Source organism: Hyalella azteca, unplaced genomic scaffold (genome assembly GCF_000764305.2).
Source record: "Hyalella azteca isolate HAZT.00-mixed unplaced genomic scaffold, Hazt_2.0.2 contig8508, whole genome shotgun sequence".
Taxonomy (NCBI): Eukaryota; Metazoa; Arthropoda; class Malacostraca; order Amphipoda; family Hyalellidae; genus Hyalella; species Hyalella azteca.
Window position 1 is genome coordinate 61,971 of NW_025938599.1, and position 14,840 is coordinate 76,810.

At 38.9% G+C, this 14,840-nt stretch overlaps 1 protein-coding gene across 1 annotated transcript; it reads right to left on the bottom strand.

The window, feature by feature from the left end:
- Positions 1 to 8,912: 8,912 nt before the first annotated feature.
- On the bottom strand, positions 8,913 to 13,080 carry LOC108667373 (mucin-5AC-like). The gene is made up of 3 exons (XM_018154392.1): positions 12,915 to 13,080; positions 10,226 to 11,232; positions 8,913 to 9,965 (listed from the first exon to the last, which is right to left on the bottom strand). The coding sequence occupies exons 1-3, from the start codon at positions 13,078 to 13,080 to the stop codon at positions 9,147 to 9,149; spliced, it is 1,992 nt and encodes a 663-aa protein (XP_018009881.1). The 3' UTR covers positions 8,913 to 9,146.
- Between the last annotated feature and the right edge of the window lie 1,760 nt (positions 13,081 to 14,840).

Sequence of the window (14,840 nt, forward strand, 5' to 3'; positions counted from 1 at the left end):
GTCGCGTCTGTACGATAGACAATCACCAAAATAAAATTTACAGGAACTAAAATTTATTAAAATAAATATCAATAAAGATTCTAAAACTACCATAACACTTAATACAAGAAAGAGAAAGTTAATGCATATTTTATTGAAGTATTGATGTTTTTAGAAGACTTAGTCATCAACGGAACTCCAGGCAAATTGTCAGCAGCGCATATAACGGTACAGAAACAGGTCTAAAGCCGTCCAAAAAAAGTCGTTTTTGATCATTTGTGCCATTGGTTCTTCATATAGGTATACAGGGGAAAAATAGGTTATTGTATCATTGGTACAGCAATAAATAAATTTTTGTCATATATTCTTTAAAATAAACCACGTTCAATATGTCCTTCATATAGATCTCATTGGCAAAATTCGTGTTCTAGTACAATTACGCCATTGGTAACATTTGTATTTATTCCAGCATATTAAATCATACCGAAAATGAATATAATTGTCTCGAGTGACCTGATTTGACTAATAACTATTTAGCTCAGTGATCAATTTCCTACACAAATAATTAAATACGCGGTGGCATTTAGTATTTCATTAAGCTTAAACAATTTATTTCATTTCTCGGCTTAATTAGTGACTTGTGCGACGCGGCTTAACTTTTGTGAGTTGTGACCAAGAATTTTGATTAAATTAACTCTAGGTAGGCCATTCGTGTATTTGTAGTTTGATTCGAACGAATTGTTTGCATAAAGAAAATCACGATATTTGCGATCTATTATAGATTAATTATGGCGGTTTCAGCGTTCATCAGAATTTTTGCCGATTCCTAACATTGATATTAATTTCAATTGTGTACACATTTATGTCTGTAGGAACGCTTCAGCTTCTACAACCCGACGTCGTCGGGATAACCTGCAGTTAAATCATTATATATTTGTAAAAGTTTGTGCATGTGCAGGTGAGTGAATCTAAACTTCTAAAGCCTGCTAATTCTTGGATTTGGGTGCAATATGAACGAGTATTCCAAGTACCCATCGTCCTAGGATATTAATCGTTTGTGTTTATTTTTTATTAGTGAAATCATCGCGAGTAGGGGGTTTATTAAAACTTGAAACTGATATTCATTTATTATGATGGCAGTGTAGACTAATTGATAAAGAGAAGACATTTATCGATATTTGATAACGGTAAAACGATTTGCGGTATTTGAAAATGGGATTCTCGGAATATGATAACAGCGTTCCCAGGATTCGATAAAGGCAAAAGGACTCTTAGAATGCTCTATAGGGTCTGATAAGCCGGCAAGTGTACAAATTTTCATCGCTTCCGATGACTATGAAACTATTTCCGTTACCCTGTCCATGCTCCCTTTCCCTATCCCTAATCATAACTCCTGAATGCAGTTAAACTTATTCACTCATTACATTGTCACCGTATTTTTACTTCAATTTAAGATATAAGACACCAGTCTTTCATTTACCTTTAACATACTAGATAGAAGGGTTGTTGCCAAACCAAATTCAAAGTAGGTAACACGGTTACCTCACAAGCAACGTGAGACATCCACCCGGCAACATCGGCGGCAATGAAATTATCGTCTGGATATATGATATTATTTCTTCCACAAATGATCCTGGTTTTGGAGCAGAACCTGTGACATTGCTCATTTTCACACAATAAAATCGTTTGTAAGTTATTCACCTCGATGGAACTCCCGCAGTGAAGAAAATCAAATATGTGGGCACTACATTTTTATTCAAGGTAAAAAATAAGTTTGCATTTAATAAGCACGGAAGTGGTCCTGAATATGCTTGCGTTTCTCGAAATGAATTGTGAATGGTAAAAGGAATTGGTAAATACTATGTATTAACATGCAAAGAAGTGGTTATAACCACACGTACAATTAAGAGGCATATTCATGCTCGACTTAGAGACTCAATTCATCATGGTTGCGTTAAAGACTCAGTGTTTTCTGTCACAATAAGTCTTAGATACAAGTGTAGCAATATATATAATATCATGATCCTGCATGTTCATCTGCAGCATGGGAATCTACGCCCCATTCATGTAAGAACTACTGGGTAAAAATGATCAAAACTATCAAAATACGTTTCGCAAGATCGTTCCGACATGAGTTTGAAAACTTTGCGAAAATGGTTATCAAGGCACCAGCGATGGTCAAAACATAGCACGCTACGTTGAGCAGATTGATAAGGCAGAAGGTCAACACACATCAACTACTTTTGATGCATGTCTACAAATAAAGATTCATTGTTCATTGAGTGGAACTAAGGAACGCCTGTCCGAGTAATTTCTCCTAACAGGCTTGGAACCTCTAGACGAGATGTTAGACGTTAGAGGTCAGATATTGTAATAATGCCACGTACGCCCTTCAATTGAAACTCATGTTATCCAAAACATCATACAATTCTCGCTTGCCAACTGGGCCCGGTCGAATGAGTTCAGACAGTAAACTATGTGGAAAAATACTTTTTTTTAACTCGCATGATCACAACTTGCATGAAGTTGGCATCCTAGTTAGTTTGGCGGTATACTAAAACAACCTTTCTGCAATTTGTATATCAATGTCGGTTTAAAAAGTTAAAATTCCAATTATACATCATTACTTGAGTAGTCTTTTTGCTTGAAGTTGACCTAATATTTTGTTAATAAATGGCCGGAGCATTATACTGATCATGACGAAAACTACAGTTGGCGGCGTTCTACATATTATAATCCTCATACGATTCGGATGTCAGCCATGATGGCCCCAAGCCGATGACTATCATGGAACGTAGTTGTTTATTGTAACAGTAGCATTTAAATGCTCAACGTAGTAATACATCTGGTAGAAGTAATACAGTCTCGAACTCACAACTCTCTGCTACAATTCTGCTGTGCTTAACCGCCCGGCCTTCTCGCCGATTCTGACCAGAAACTGGCACACAGAGCTGGGATCGAACCCGCGCCTCTCTGCTCCAATCTTGGTACTCTGCATTATATTTATTTATTATAGCTTCCTAAGTGCTTATAGCTGATATATATTTTTCTAGGTGCAATGAACAGATTGGATCACTAATTGGAACTTTGTTGCTCAATGACGTGAACATAGTGTTAAATTATTGAACCTTTTTGTCCAGATGGAGATTAGCAGGCTATGAACTGTATATGCATGTAACCCCTGGGCCTGAGATGTTCATGGTTGCCCTCGCGTCGCCTCCGCCGAAGTGGACGACGAGTTTTATCAACTTAACCATCACCCACACTACATCACTACATTTTCAATAGTAGTTACATTAAACCTTCTGATACCTATCATACATGTTGATTATATAGGTACATATGTTGCATTCTGGCACTGCCACATAACCTAATATGGCAGACAAAATCCTGGAGCAATCACGGAATTTTTCTTTAGCAACGAAATAATGGCATCGAGAAAATTCGACATTATTTATTGCCAGCCTTCTGTTTCCGAACTATTTCAATGCTGCAATTGATATTTAGTACATAGAAACTATGGTTATCTACATCTATATAACTGTGCTATTTTATTTTATTAATTTATATTAACGTACAAATTTTGGAATAGGTCATCTAAAATATCAATTAATACAAAGTGAGAATGTATTTTGTACACCTAATCTTTGGCGCCCCAAGAACAGGCGAAGTGTTGACAATCTCACCGTTTCAAGATGTGGATCCACTGCTAAACCTAAATAGATGAATGGTAGCAAGGAAATAGATTTAAAGACATTTAAGTTAAAGCATTTATTTATCATTTAAATAAAAAATGAGGACATCGTCGCTAGGAAAGCACCATTGATGACACTTTCAATTTTTCTGTAGTTTGGCTGAAGACGTCACAAGTCGACGGTGTAAACTAACCCACGAAGCGTACTAACTTCGTTCAACAATATTGTACAAATTACTTTGGAACTTACACGAAGCGTGAGTAGTTTATAGTGAATGTCAAATGAAAAATACTTCTAACTGATTGTAAAAGTGAACGTTATAATTTCACGTGCAGTAATTCTTCTTCTGATTTTATAGAAGAAAGATAAATTGTTCGGTTATTTCCAGAGCTTAAAAGTCTAAATGGAGCATGACTCACTTGTGGAGCATGACTCACTTGTGGAGCATGACTCACTTATGGAGCATGACTCACTTATGGAGCATGACTCACTTATGGAGCATGACTTACTTATGGAGTCATACTAATTTATTTATTCTACCAATTTGCAATTAGTGGCAGAAAGGAAGAAAGTCAGGAAAGCTCATCCAAACTTTTTTGTAAAGACGATATTAAAAAAAAAACATTTCCTACTTAAACATAATAAAATACAAGTTTTAGCGGTCGACACTTAACAGGAACATAAAACGCATGGAAACGAACTGTTTGTAAAATATAAATAAAATTCATAAAAGATTCATCCGTAACATTATTAATTTCCAATGATTTGTTTTATTCTAGAAATTCATAAAATTTTGTAACAAATTCAATTTTGAAACAAAAATATCCGCAAATAAATATCCAATTGTAGACTAATATAATCTTCGGACAAGTTTAATTCAATCAACATATTGCCAACTTTTATTTAAGATTTTTTCCATAACAATCAATAACAGGAATTGTGGTGAGAGATTCACTGGTCCTCTTGATTAATTAAAAATTAAGATTCCCTGGTCCTCTTAATTAAGAACGGCACGCCTTATCTTCTTGCCACGGCCAATATTTTAATATCTATTTTACTAATGTTCAGGGCCGAGTAAATGCTAATCAAGTTCATATTCACACACAAAATTCTATTCATGAACAAGAACGAGGATAGAAACAACATATTTTAAAAGCATTTCTCGTCTGAAACATTGCAATTCTTGGGCTGGTTTGCCCTAACAAGAAGATTTAACATTTACTACGAGCGAGACTTCGGTAACTCATTGGAACGACGCAAATAAATACGTACTGTAACTTAAAAGAAACTTAAGAATTAAGCTTGAAGTACATAATATATGTTCAAACTTTAATAATGCACGGCATTTAAAAATGCAGAAGTTGCATCCAGAAAAGCAACGTTTTACGTATAAACTTATAATATTGAATTTTACCATTACATCTTTTGATTGCTTCTGAAAACTGTTAATCGTGAATGAAAGATACATTAGTAACGAAGTATACAAAGTGATCATAACTGCACATCAAAGACTTTACATAAAAATCAGGGTTAATTTAAGAAATGAAGCAGCGAAATAAATATCAATTTATACATACAACATTCACGTATTGACTGCCAACAGGTTACGACAAACCTTCGATGAAAAGTTCTCCTAAGTTGGCTACTCAAGTCAGCCTGACATATTAATAAACCTGCAGTTTATATAAAATTTTTGCTCACAATTTCCTAACCAATAAAAGCACATGAACAACTCGCTCGACTTCTAACAAACAATCCCTAACAAAATTTAGAGTCGCCCCAGCTTCTGATTTGGATTACCAGAAGCTGATCAAAATGCTGATCAAAAATTGTGTTCAAGGCGGAATGCTCAAAACATTCTACTTCAAACAATAAATAAGCAAAAAAATACAAATTTGGAAAAGTTCGGAGTTTTCGAGCCAATTTTTGTTCGCTGCTCAAGCAGCTACATTAGGCATCATATTCTTCATAGTTGAATAATAACAATATTCTGGTCTAGCTGCATAAAACATTTGTCAAACACAGCCCAACTTATCTGGTAAGTTCTACGTTTCTTACAACTAGTATTTAATGGTCGATTGTAAATCTTAAGGGAATTCTGGTAGATATTAAGACCTGGGGCCATACTTTCAAATCTTGCTAATTGAGCGTAAGTACTTACGCTCTATTTTCTTGTCTATGATTGGTGGATTTTGCTTGAAAGGCCGTCAATGATTGGCTGATGAACTTACGATCTCTTAACTTTTTTTGAAAGTATAGGCCCTGGAAGCGGACATGCAAGCATTTAATATAGGAGCTTCTGAACACTGGCAGGATCAGCGCGGGACACTGATTAAGTACTGAGAATGTTACGAGTTCGTATATTGAATATTATTATTAAATTTAGCTTGATCATAATCATCTTCATTATCACGACCATCACAACTCGTCATATAAATAAATAACCAGCGTTGAATTTGATAAATTCATGTTGATTTTACGAGCGCGCTTTTCTGGAGTCGCGGCAAATTACGGTCGAGGTAATCGGAGGCAAAATTTGATGAATTTTCTCTGATGAAAATGAATGTGAGAATAAAAATAAGATGCTTCACTAGCAGGAAAATTGCTGCAGGAAACTTGCAGAGACTTTTCGGATTGAGCAAAAAGGGAAACATCGAATATTAGAATTGACGTTAAGCCTCACACATATCATCAGAATTTATAATGGATTGATTAACTTTTTCCTGAACAGTGGAAGCAAAATTTTGGGACTCGAGAATTCCCGAAAAATGAACTGGTCAGATAAAATAAAAAATAATGAAATAGATAAAATTAATCAGATAAGAAAATATGCGATGGAAAAAACCTTTACATTTTGATGAAGCTACATGACAGCCAGCCACAGCGCTTCGTCTGCAAGAGTCTGACTGAATCCGCAGCAACGGATCAGAATTTATAAGATGAAAGTTCGAAAAAAAAACTTCCATTGACAAATTGATCAAATTTCAAAATTTGTTCCCTTCTGAAATGAGATCGCGAGGACAGCTTACAAAGTGATCGAAAAAATTTTTCAGGAACCTCAACTTATTACAAATCCACAACGGTAAGTCACAGTACCGCAGTTGAATTTGGTTAACATCTTGCATGATTTAGAGATGATACGAGTACCGTTAATTAAGAATGACACAATCTTGTCTTTCCTTCGAAATACAATGATTTTTTTTACTTTTTTGTCATCAAATCAACGCAAGAAATGTAGTGGTTTAAATTAGTCGTTTGTAAATTACTTTGGAGATGATTTGAGTACCGTTGATTAAGAATGACACAATCTTGTCTTTCCTTTGAAATACAATGGCTTTTTTCCTTTTTTTTTATCATTAAATCAACGCCAGAAATGTTGAGGTTTAAATTAGTCGTTTGTAAATTACTTTGGAGATGATACGAGTACCGTTGATTAAGAATGACACAATCTTGTCTTTCCTTTGAAATACAATGGCTTTTTTCATTTTTTTTTGTCATCAAATCAACGCCAGAAATGTTGTGGTTTAAATTAGACGTTTGTAAATTACTTCAATATGAATAATAATGAGCAGCTGACGTCTCAAGGCACGGACATATTACTATAGCTAAACCTATGCAAAACAATACGTTACCAAGTCATAGAGGCTTTAATCATAAACTCTCAATCATAGTTTTGATCACTATTTCTTAAAGCTAATTTTCAATGCTGGCCTCCATAGTTAATTTAACGAAGATATTCTGATAATTGAGTTTCAAAGTAAATTTGGGATCGAACGAACAAAAAAAAGGTGAAGTCAAGCGGTCAATTGAAGTTTCGATCTTCGGGCCACATTAAAATAAAATAAATTTCTTCGTAATTCCTTATGAAAAATTACAAAAAAGTTGGTTTGTCACTTGGAGAAAAATCGTGGCAGAAAATTCAGAAAAAAATCCAACCGTAGAGAATTTCGGATCTGAATTTCTCTACGGTTGGATTTTCTCTCTGAATTACGCTTCAGATCCTAACGCATCTGAATTTCGAACAAACGGTTTTTCTCATGACATGCAATGATGCAGGTGAAGTCAACCGTTTGATGACGATGATGGTACAAGGCATCATCGGTGGCAGCAAATGCCCACTAATTCATTATTCAAGGCTCAGAAAAAGTTGCGGTGACCCTAAAAAAAAGTAACCCTAAACCCCTCTTGGCTAGGGTTCAAGCCGCTGAACTTGAACCTGAAATAGCGACGATAAAATTTGTTACAAATTAACGCGTCATGCGAACTAATAGATGGGCATCATCATTTTTAGCGCATTTTCTCATTTATGGAAAAAATGCGCTATTGCGCTCGTCATGTCCGCCCATCCGTCCGTCCGTGATTTCACGGACGGACGAGAAAATGCGCTCTCCAGCTGTCGCTCACTGCAGTGAGTACTGAACTAATTTTTTTATATCTTGAATTTGATCGAAAGCAATGCATTAGTTTCAAACTCCTGCAATTCCCTAATGACTGGGACTATTGCTGCGAGACGACAATATGTGGGATTTCATCGTATTCGAAGCATAGAAAGCACGTATACGAAATAAATGTTAGACGTTTATTACATGAAATAGGAATAAAGATAAAGTTTATGCCATGCACGGAGGCAGAGTTGGTGCTAGTTAAGAATGAAGTGACCACAACCAAGCTCCACGACACTGTACAAAAATATAGTTCTCCTTACGACTCTACAGAAAAGATAATACGCAACACTTCTATAAAATAGAACACTGTGAACCAATGCTAAAAAACGTCACAAACTTATTCCTTAAGGTTACGATTAAAACGTGATTTAAACGTCTCACGAAGCCTAATAACCTTCTCATTAAAACCTGATTTAAATGTCTCACCTATCCTATTGTAACATCTTCAATAAATCAAAATTAACACGTATCTCAAAGCTCCATAACCCGTTTACTATTGCGAAAGCCCTTCAATCGCAAAAATCAATACGGAACACGAATGTCTTCAATTATAAAGTAAAGTAACGAGCACTTACGACTAATGGACTAAGAACTCTGGTATACAGAGCGTTCTTGATAGAACACGACCACACAGATCGCTATAGGAACACACAACTGTGTTCCATGAGAACGTACACACTGTTAGAAAAAACGGTCCCACCGGCGTTCTAGTGGCAGGTCGCCCCGTGAAAGTAAACTGTTTCTCCGTTATTATCAGATGTTTTACGGTTTTCTAGTGTAAAATTAGAAAAACGATCAGTTCAACGCCCTGGCAAAGAAAGTATCACTAATATAATATGGCTTCGACTTGAACTCACAATTCTCGTGTTATGGATGCGAAGTAAACGAAATACGAGACGGGAAAGGGTAGCTAGGAAATGTTCCCTGCCTTCGAGTGTGGGGCGATATGGCATCCAGTGACTGGTACGACAACAATAATTAGCTATAACCAAGAGCGCACGAAAGAAATGAAAAAGTTTAACAAACGCTACTTGTGTTTACACGTTGTTTTACCATCCAAGGTTCGTTTGTAGAGATCAAACTGCTCCGCGTATCCTACCATATGAATAGATATAATGTCCATAACTTTACATGTGTTCGTCAACGAAGTTTTATCGTTCTTAAAGCGGGCATCACCCACTCTCCTTATGCCCAGGAACTCGCCCACGATGCCCGTGGTGAGAACATCTTCAAGGAAGAGATAAGTCGTATCTAAAAGTTGCTCTAACATCTCGCTAACGATGTCCGACGTGAAAAGATACGCTGGACCCGTGGTAAAATCGGGAAAAGTTTTTAAGCTATAATGAGAAGGATCTACGTAATATTTTGACTTCTTATTTCTTATGGGCTTCCAGTTGTGCGCCAAGCGTCCGAAAATGACTCGTTTCTGGTTCTTCTGAGACTCGATGAACGCCAACAGAAGCGGCATGTTAATGAACATGTCATCGTCGGTTTTGAGTACAAAAGGAACTTCGGAACAATACGTTTGTATCCACTCGAACATGGATACGGTTTTCAGAGTAAGATTTCTGTACTGATCGATGTTGTTGCTCTGAATGACGTCACCATAAAGGACATTCTCCTTATCAATTTCGGCCTGGACATCGGCAGTGGTGGCACCAGCGAGGAATGCCAACGCCACGTCCCGCCTGAGGGAGAAGTGGCCCCAGGTCTGACGGATGGCACTGCGCTTCTGACGATGCACTGGGGCGGTCGTCACCAGGATCAGGAGGCTCAGGTCGCGCCCGTTGTTAGGGCAAATATATTCATGGGGGGCGGAGAAACCGCCCGTGTAAATGTCGCCAACCTGAGGGAGAGAAAAACCGTTACCATGAGAATAATCGTAGCGAACCTACTGTGGAATAGTCGTGATTAAGGATTGAACGACAATCTCTGCATGATGATTAAGCCACAACATCCATTAAATTTAATAATTACTGAAACATATCATTCATCAATGGTTAAAGAGATAACTACAATGAGTCTAAAACCTAATTGCAAATGAATACTCGTATTTGCCAGTAGAACGTTTCAGAAATTATTCGGGTCAGAGAGCAAATTTCCTACCTTGACAGTTCCCTTGAGGTAGTTGATGGCTTGTGTCTTGCTCTTGCCGGTGAACTTGGACAAGATTTTTGTGCTTGCCGTCACTTTGCCTTTTGTTGCTTTCTGACTCGTGAGAACTTTAGGGATATCTTTAGCGATTGATGCTGGAGGAGCAACTGCAGCAGATACATTAGCACCCTTTGCTGCAGATACAGTAGCGTCCTTTGCTGCAGAGGCAGAAGGGTTCTTTGCTGCAGAGGCAGAAGGGTTCTTTGCAGCAGAGGCAGAAGGGTTCTTTGCTGCAGAGGTAGAACCTTGTGTAGCTAGAGGAGTAGGCAAAGCAACAAAAGCGGGCGCTTTGACAATCTTTTGCCCATCAGAATTAGTCGATTTGTTCGCAGTTACTGAAGCTTTGCCACCAGATGCGTTGGTATCAGTGCTATTATTTGATTTGGAAACATTACCGTCTGAGGACCCCGTTAATTTTTCGTCCGTAGAAATTGGCTTGCTTGCCTTAACATTTGCTTGTTTATTTCCAGTATTTTCGGGTAACGCTACAACACCTGTTGGCTGTTGGCCGGTGGGCGCAACAGACAAATTATCAGTGGCAACAGATTGCGTTTTGTTAGTCGTGTCTGCGGCCACTGACTGTTCATCCTCTAGCACTAACGCATTTTTTTCCACAGAAGCCACTTGGGTTGGAGATGCCTCGTTCGGAGGAGAAGCATTGCTGGAAGGGGGAACGCCGCTGGAAGGGGAAAGGCCACTGGAAGGGGAATGGCCGCTGGAAAGGGGAACGCCACTGGATGGCGGAACGCCGCTGGAAGGGGAAGGGTCGCTGGAAGGGGACGGGCCACTGGAAGGGGAGAGGCCAATGGAAGGGGACGGGCCACTGGAAGGGGAAAGGCCAATGGAAGGGGAATGGCCGCTGGAAGGGGAATGGCCGCTGGAAGGGGAATGGCCGCTGGAAGGGGAAGCGCCACTGAGAGAAGCAACGTCGATTCCCGCCTCTGCGCTGGGAAGGCCACCTGTACAAGTAGGCAATTCATAAGTTCCAGCGATTGCCTAAGTTCCAGTTGAGTTAAGCGATTGCATAAGTTCCAGCGATAAAAAAGTTGTCAGATATTAAAGTCAATTTGAAACGGCATTTTTTGGCACCTACGATTTTAATAATCAACATTGTAATGCAACAGTAGTTGTGCATGTATGCACAATTACTGTAATACCGTAATACCTGCAAAATACGGTGTGAGGTTTAGTTATAAATTTCCAGTAAGATGAGTTAGGAGACGAATAATAAGTTGAAGGAATTTCTCTGAAGGAGAACTGTTTCTCGTTCGAATTGAGCCTCTCCCTAGCTAAGAGAATGCCATTATCCATATATCATATTATCTAAGAGAATATCATTATCCATCTCACCGAATTCGAAGGAGCAATTCGCAATAGTATTTTGCACGAATTTCAACAGTTAACTAACATCTCGTTATGACTCGTTCAACCTTCATCGTACCAGTTGTTACGCAATGATCTATACTCTTTTTGACCTACAGCAAATATCATCTTTTAAATAATCACTTTTTCGCGTGACGTTTGACAATAATGATTTAGAAAAAAAGTGTGAAGGTATTGTTGAAGAAAAATTGTCTCCCGTTCGGTGGATGCAAGCAGCGGCGCAGACTTGAGCCACATTTGGCTCAAACGTCATTTAATTGTTGATAATTATTGATAAAAAGAATAATGTTAATGGTTATTGATAAGTTAATACCAATAAAATAAGTCGCGTTTACTAGGTAATCAATAAAACAAATTAAACCTAGCTACGACGCAGTGCGATAACCGTCCAAATCCTAAAACGACTTATAATAATATATGAAAAATTTGTAATAAATACTTCCGTTCATGTAGAAAAATAGAGGCTATTAGCAAAGTATCTATAGGCAAGAAATCATGTATAATCAGACGTGGGCAGTAGCGCGCTACATGTAGCACATTTTCAGTAGCGGCAGAAGTAGCGGCGCTACATTTAAGCAATTGTAGCGGTAGCGGTAGCGCCCGCTACATTTAGAGCATGTAGCGGTAGCGGTAGCGGCCGCTACATTTCAAAGTAGAGCTGCCCAGCTCGATCTGTGTATAATATATACAAATATTATGAGTAGGCATACAAGGTAATCAATGACAGCCGGTCGCAGTGCCGCCTGACTCGTCAAATCTTATGATACTCAATTAATTTTATGATATTATTATTGCTGATGCCATAGGTTGATTATTAGGTTAATTATTAATATTATATTATTATTATTATTATTAATATTATTATTAATAGATCAAGGCCGGGTCCCGATTGCATGTAGGCGAACGACTTGCCGACGTTAAAACAACTCAAATTTATTAAATGTCACCTGTTCCAGCAAATAGGATTTCAAACGAAAATCATCAAAAGGAAATGAAATGCGTCATTAATTATGGTCATTCAATACCAGGAAAATCTATTCAATAGCTGATAAGACCGGGAATTAATAATTTTTTCTACTTAGTAAAACAAATTCCACTTAATCATAATAATGCGATTAGAAGTTTGACCGCCGTAAACTAGGCCATTTTAACCTATACATTCAACACGGAGAATAAATATAAGTCAAGGTCCTCGCTCCTTAAAAGATTAGCGTCACTTTTTCATGCCCAGCCTTGAGCGTGCGCAAGTGAAACACACGCCAGCCGCGACACTGGTCCCGTGGTCCCCCGTGTCCCGTGGTCTCCCGTGTCCCGTGGTCACCCGTGTGCCGTGGTCCCCGTATCCCGTGGTCCCCGCGTCCCGTGGTCCCCGCGTCCCATGGTCCCCCGCGAGTCCCATGGCGTAGGGCCCCCCCGCGTCCCATGGCGTAGGGCCCCCCCAGCGTCCCATATGACGTCCCGCGTCCCATATGACGTCCCGCGTCCCATATACCAATTAAGCACATTAAAGGTCACACGCTGTGTGTGCTCCCAATGACATTAAGATAGGTCATCGCACCTCGTGTTTAGGTGGACGAACAGCCGTCGATGGATAAAAATCTCTTGTTTATAATGAACGCGGAGGCCTGAGATTTGATAGCAGAAAATACACGAGCTTCTTCGTAACTTGTGTAGGAGACCAGCGTGCGAATACTGTTTAGAAATTACTTTATATTTATAGTCATTTGTGAATAATACAGACTGTACAGCACCCCGCTATTAACTATTAATTACAGACTGTATTAATTTAAATTGTTGAGTTATACACGGACGAATCGTCGACAGATGGAAATTTTTTCGGAGTACGCGGGTGCCAGAAGCAAATTTTTCGAACCATATAAACTGACATGAAATTCTTGCTTCAAACATAACATAACATAGTGATCTCGGCGCTGAAGTGTAGGTCTGATGTGGCATATACTCATATATACATACTCTTACTTATATATACAACCATATACTCTTTCATCCAGCGCACAATTTTCAAGTTCCCGAACTGCATTATTAAAACGTCGCCAGAATAAATACTGAAGTCGACTATATTGCTCCATGCATTCATCGCAACTAATAACAATATCTGACAGGAATAACAAGCAGGCCATGGAACTGCGTCAGGAGTTCGGTGTGGGGGTGGTGGAGAAGTGATTGCAAGTGGCTGAGTGAATGGCTGATAAATAATAAATTAGTCAACGGATATATAAAGCGTCGGCAATGCTATTCGTATCTAAAACTCTAGTAAATAGACTGACCAATATTATATAGGGAGGGGGTCGGAAGTGCTGCAATATCTGACAATCAATATTAAGAGCTTCTTGGAAACCTATGTCGGTGCAACTATAGCTGGTACCTAGACAACTGGTATACAACTAGCCTCGCTGGTACAACTAGCCTCGCTGGTACAACTAGCCTCGCAGGTACAACTAGCCTCGTTGGTACAACTAGCCTCGCTGGTACAACTAGCCTCACTAGTATAACTAGTCTCGCTGGTACAACTAGCCTCGCTGGTACAACTAGCCTCGCTGGTACAACTAGCCTCGCTCAACTACCGTAGATAGTGGGAGANTGCCTCACAACCCTTCTACGCTTTTCTGCCTCACAACTCACGCCCTTATGCCTCACAACCCTCACAACAACCCCCCCCCCCTGAGGAGGGCTGTCAAGGACGAGGTATAACAGGACTTCTCTGGAAATGTGGCGACATCGTTAATCCTTCAGGGAATTGTGATCTACACTCACAACCACGCACTGGAGTCCTACGAATATGATCAGTTGCCTTACGAAACTCGAACTACTGCACTCTATTTTCAAGAATTCTTTTCAATAATAAGCCCATAGAGCGGTTATTTCTAAAAAATGAATAGAAAATCGGTGCAAAGACTATAGGGCAGAGCAACGTCGAGTTGAAAGTGAACGCAAGAGCACAACCGGCAGCCCGAATATTGATGCCCACGTAAAAACTATAATTGGTAATCCGAGCTTTGCTTTCCAAACACATCCTCTTACGGAGACTGAATGAGACCTGGGCACTAAGAAGGAGACAGGATGAAGTTTAGCTGCATGTGCTGGCCTATTGAATAATAAAGCCGATACAACGATGGCCACTGATTGGCCACCCATGTAAAGGCTGCAATAAGCTGCACCCTGA

Bases quoted from the DNA above. Each gene is read 5' to 3' on its own strand.
- LOC108667373 (XM_018154392.1), bottom strand. From the start codon at position 13,080: ATGGGACGCGGGGGGGCCCTACGCCATGGGACTCGCGGGGGACCATGG. The intron at 11,233-12,914 runs GTGTGTTTCACT...CTACTTGTACAG, and splicing joins GGACCAGTGTCGCGGCTGGC to GTGGCCTTCCCAGCGCAGAG. The intron at 9,966-10,225 runs GTAGGAAATTTG...TCTCTCCCTCAG, and splicing joins ACCTCAAGGGAACTGTCAAG to GTTGGCGACATTTACACGGG.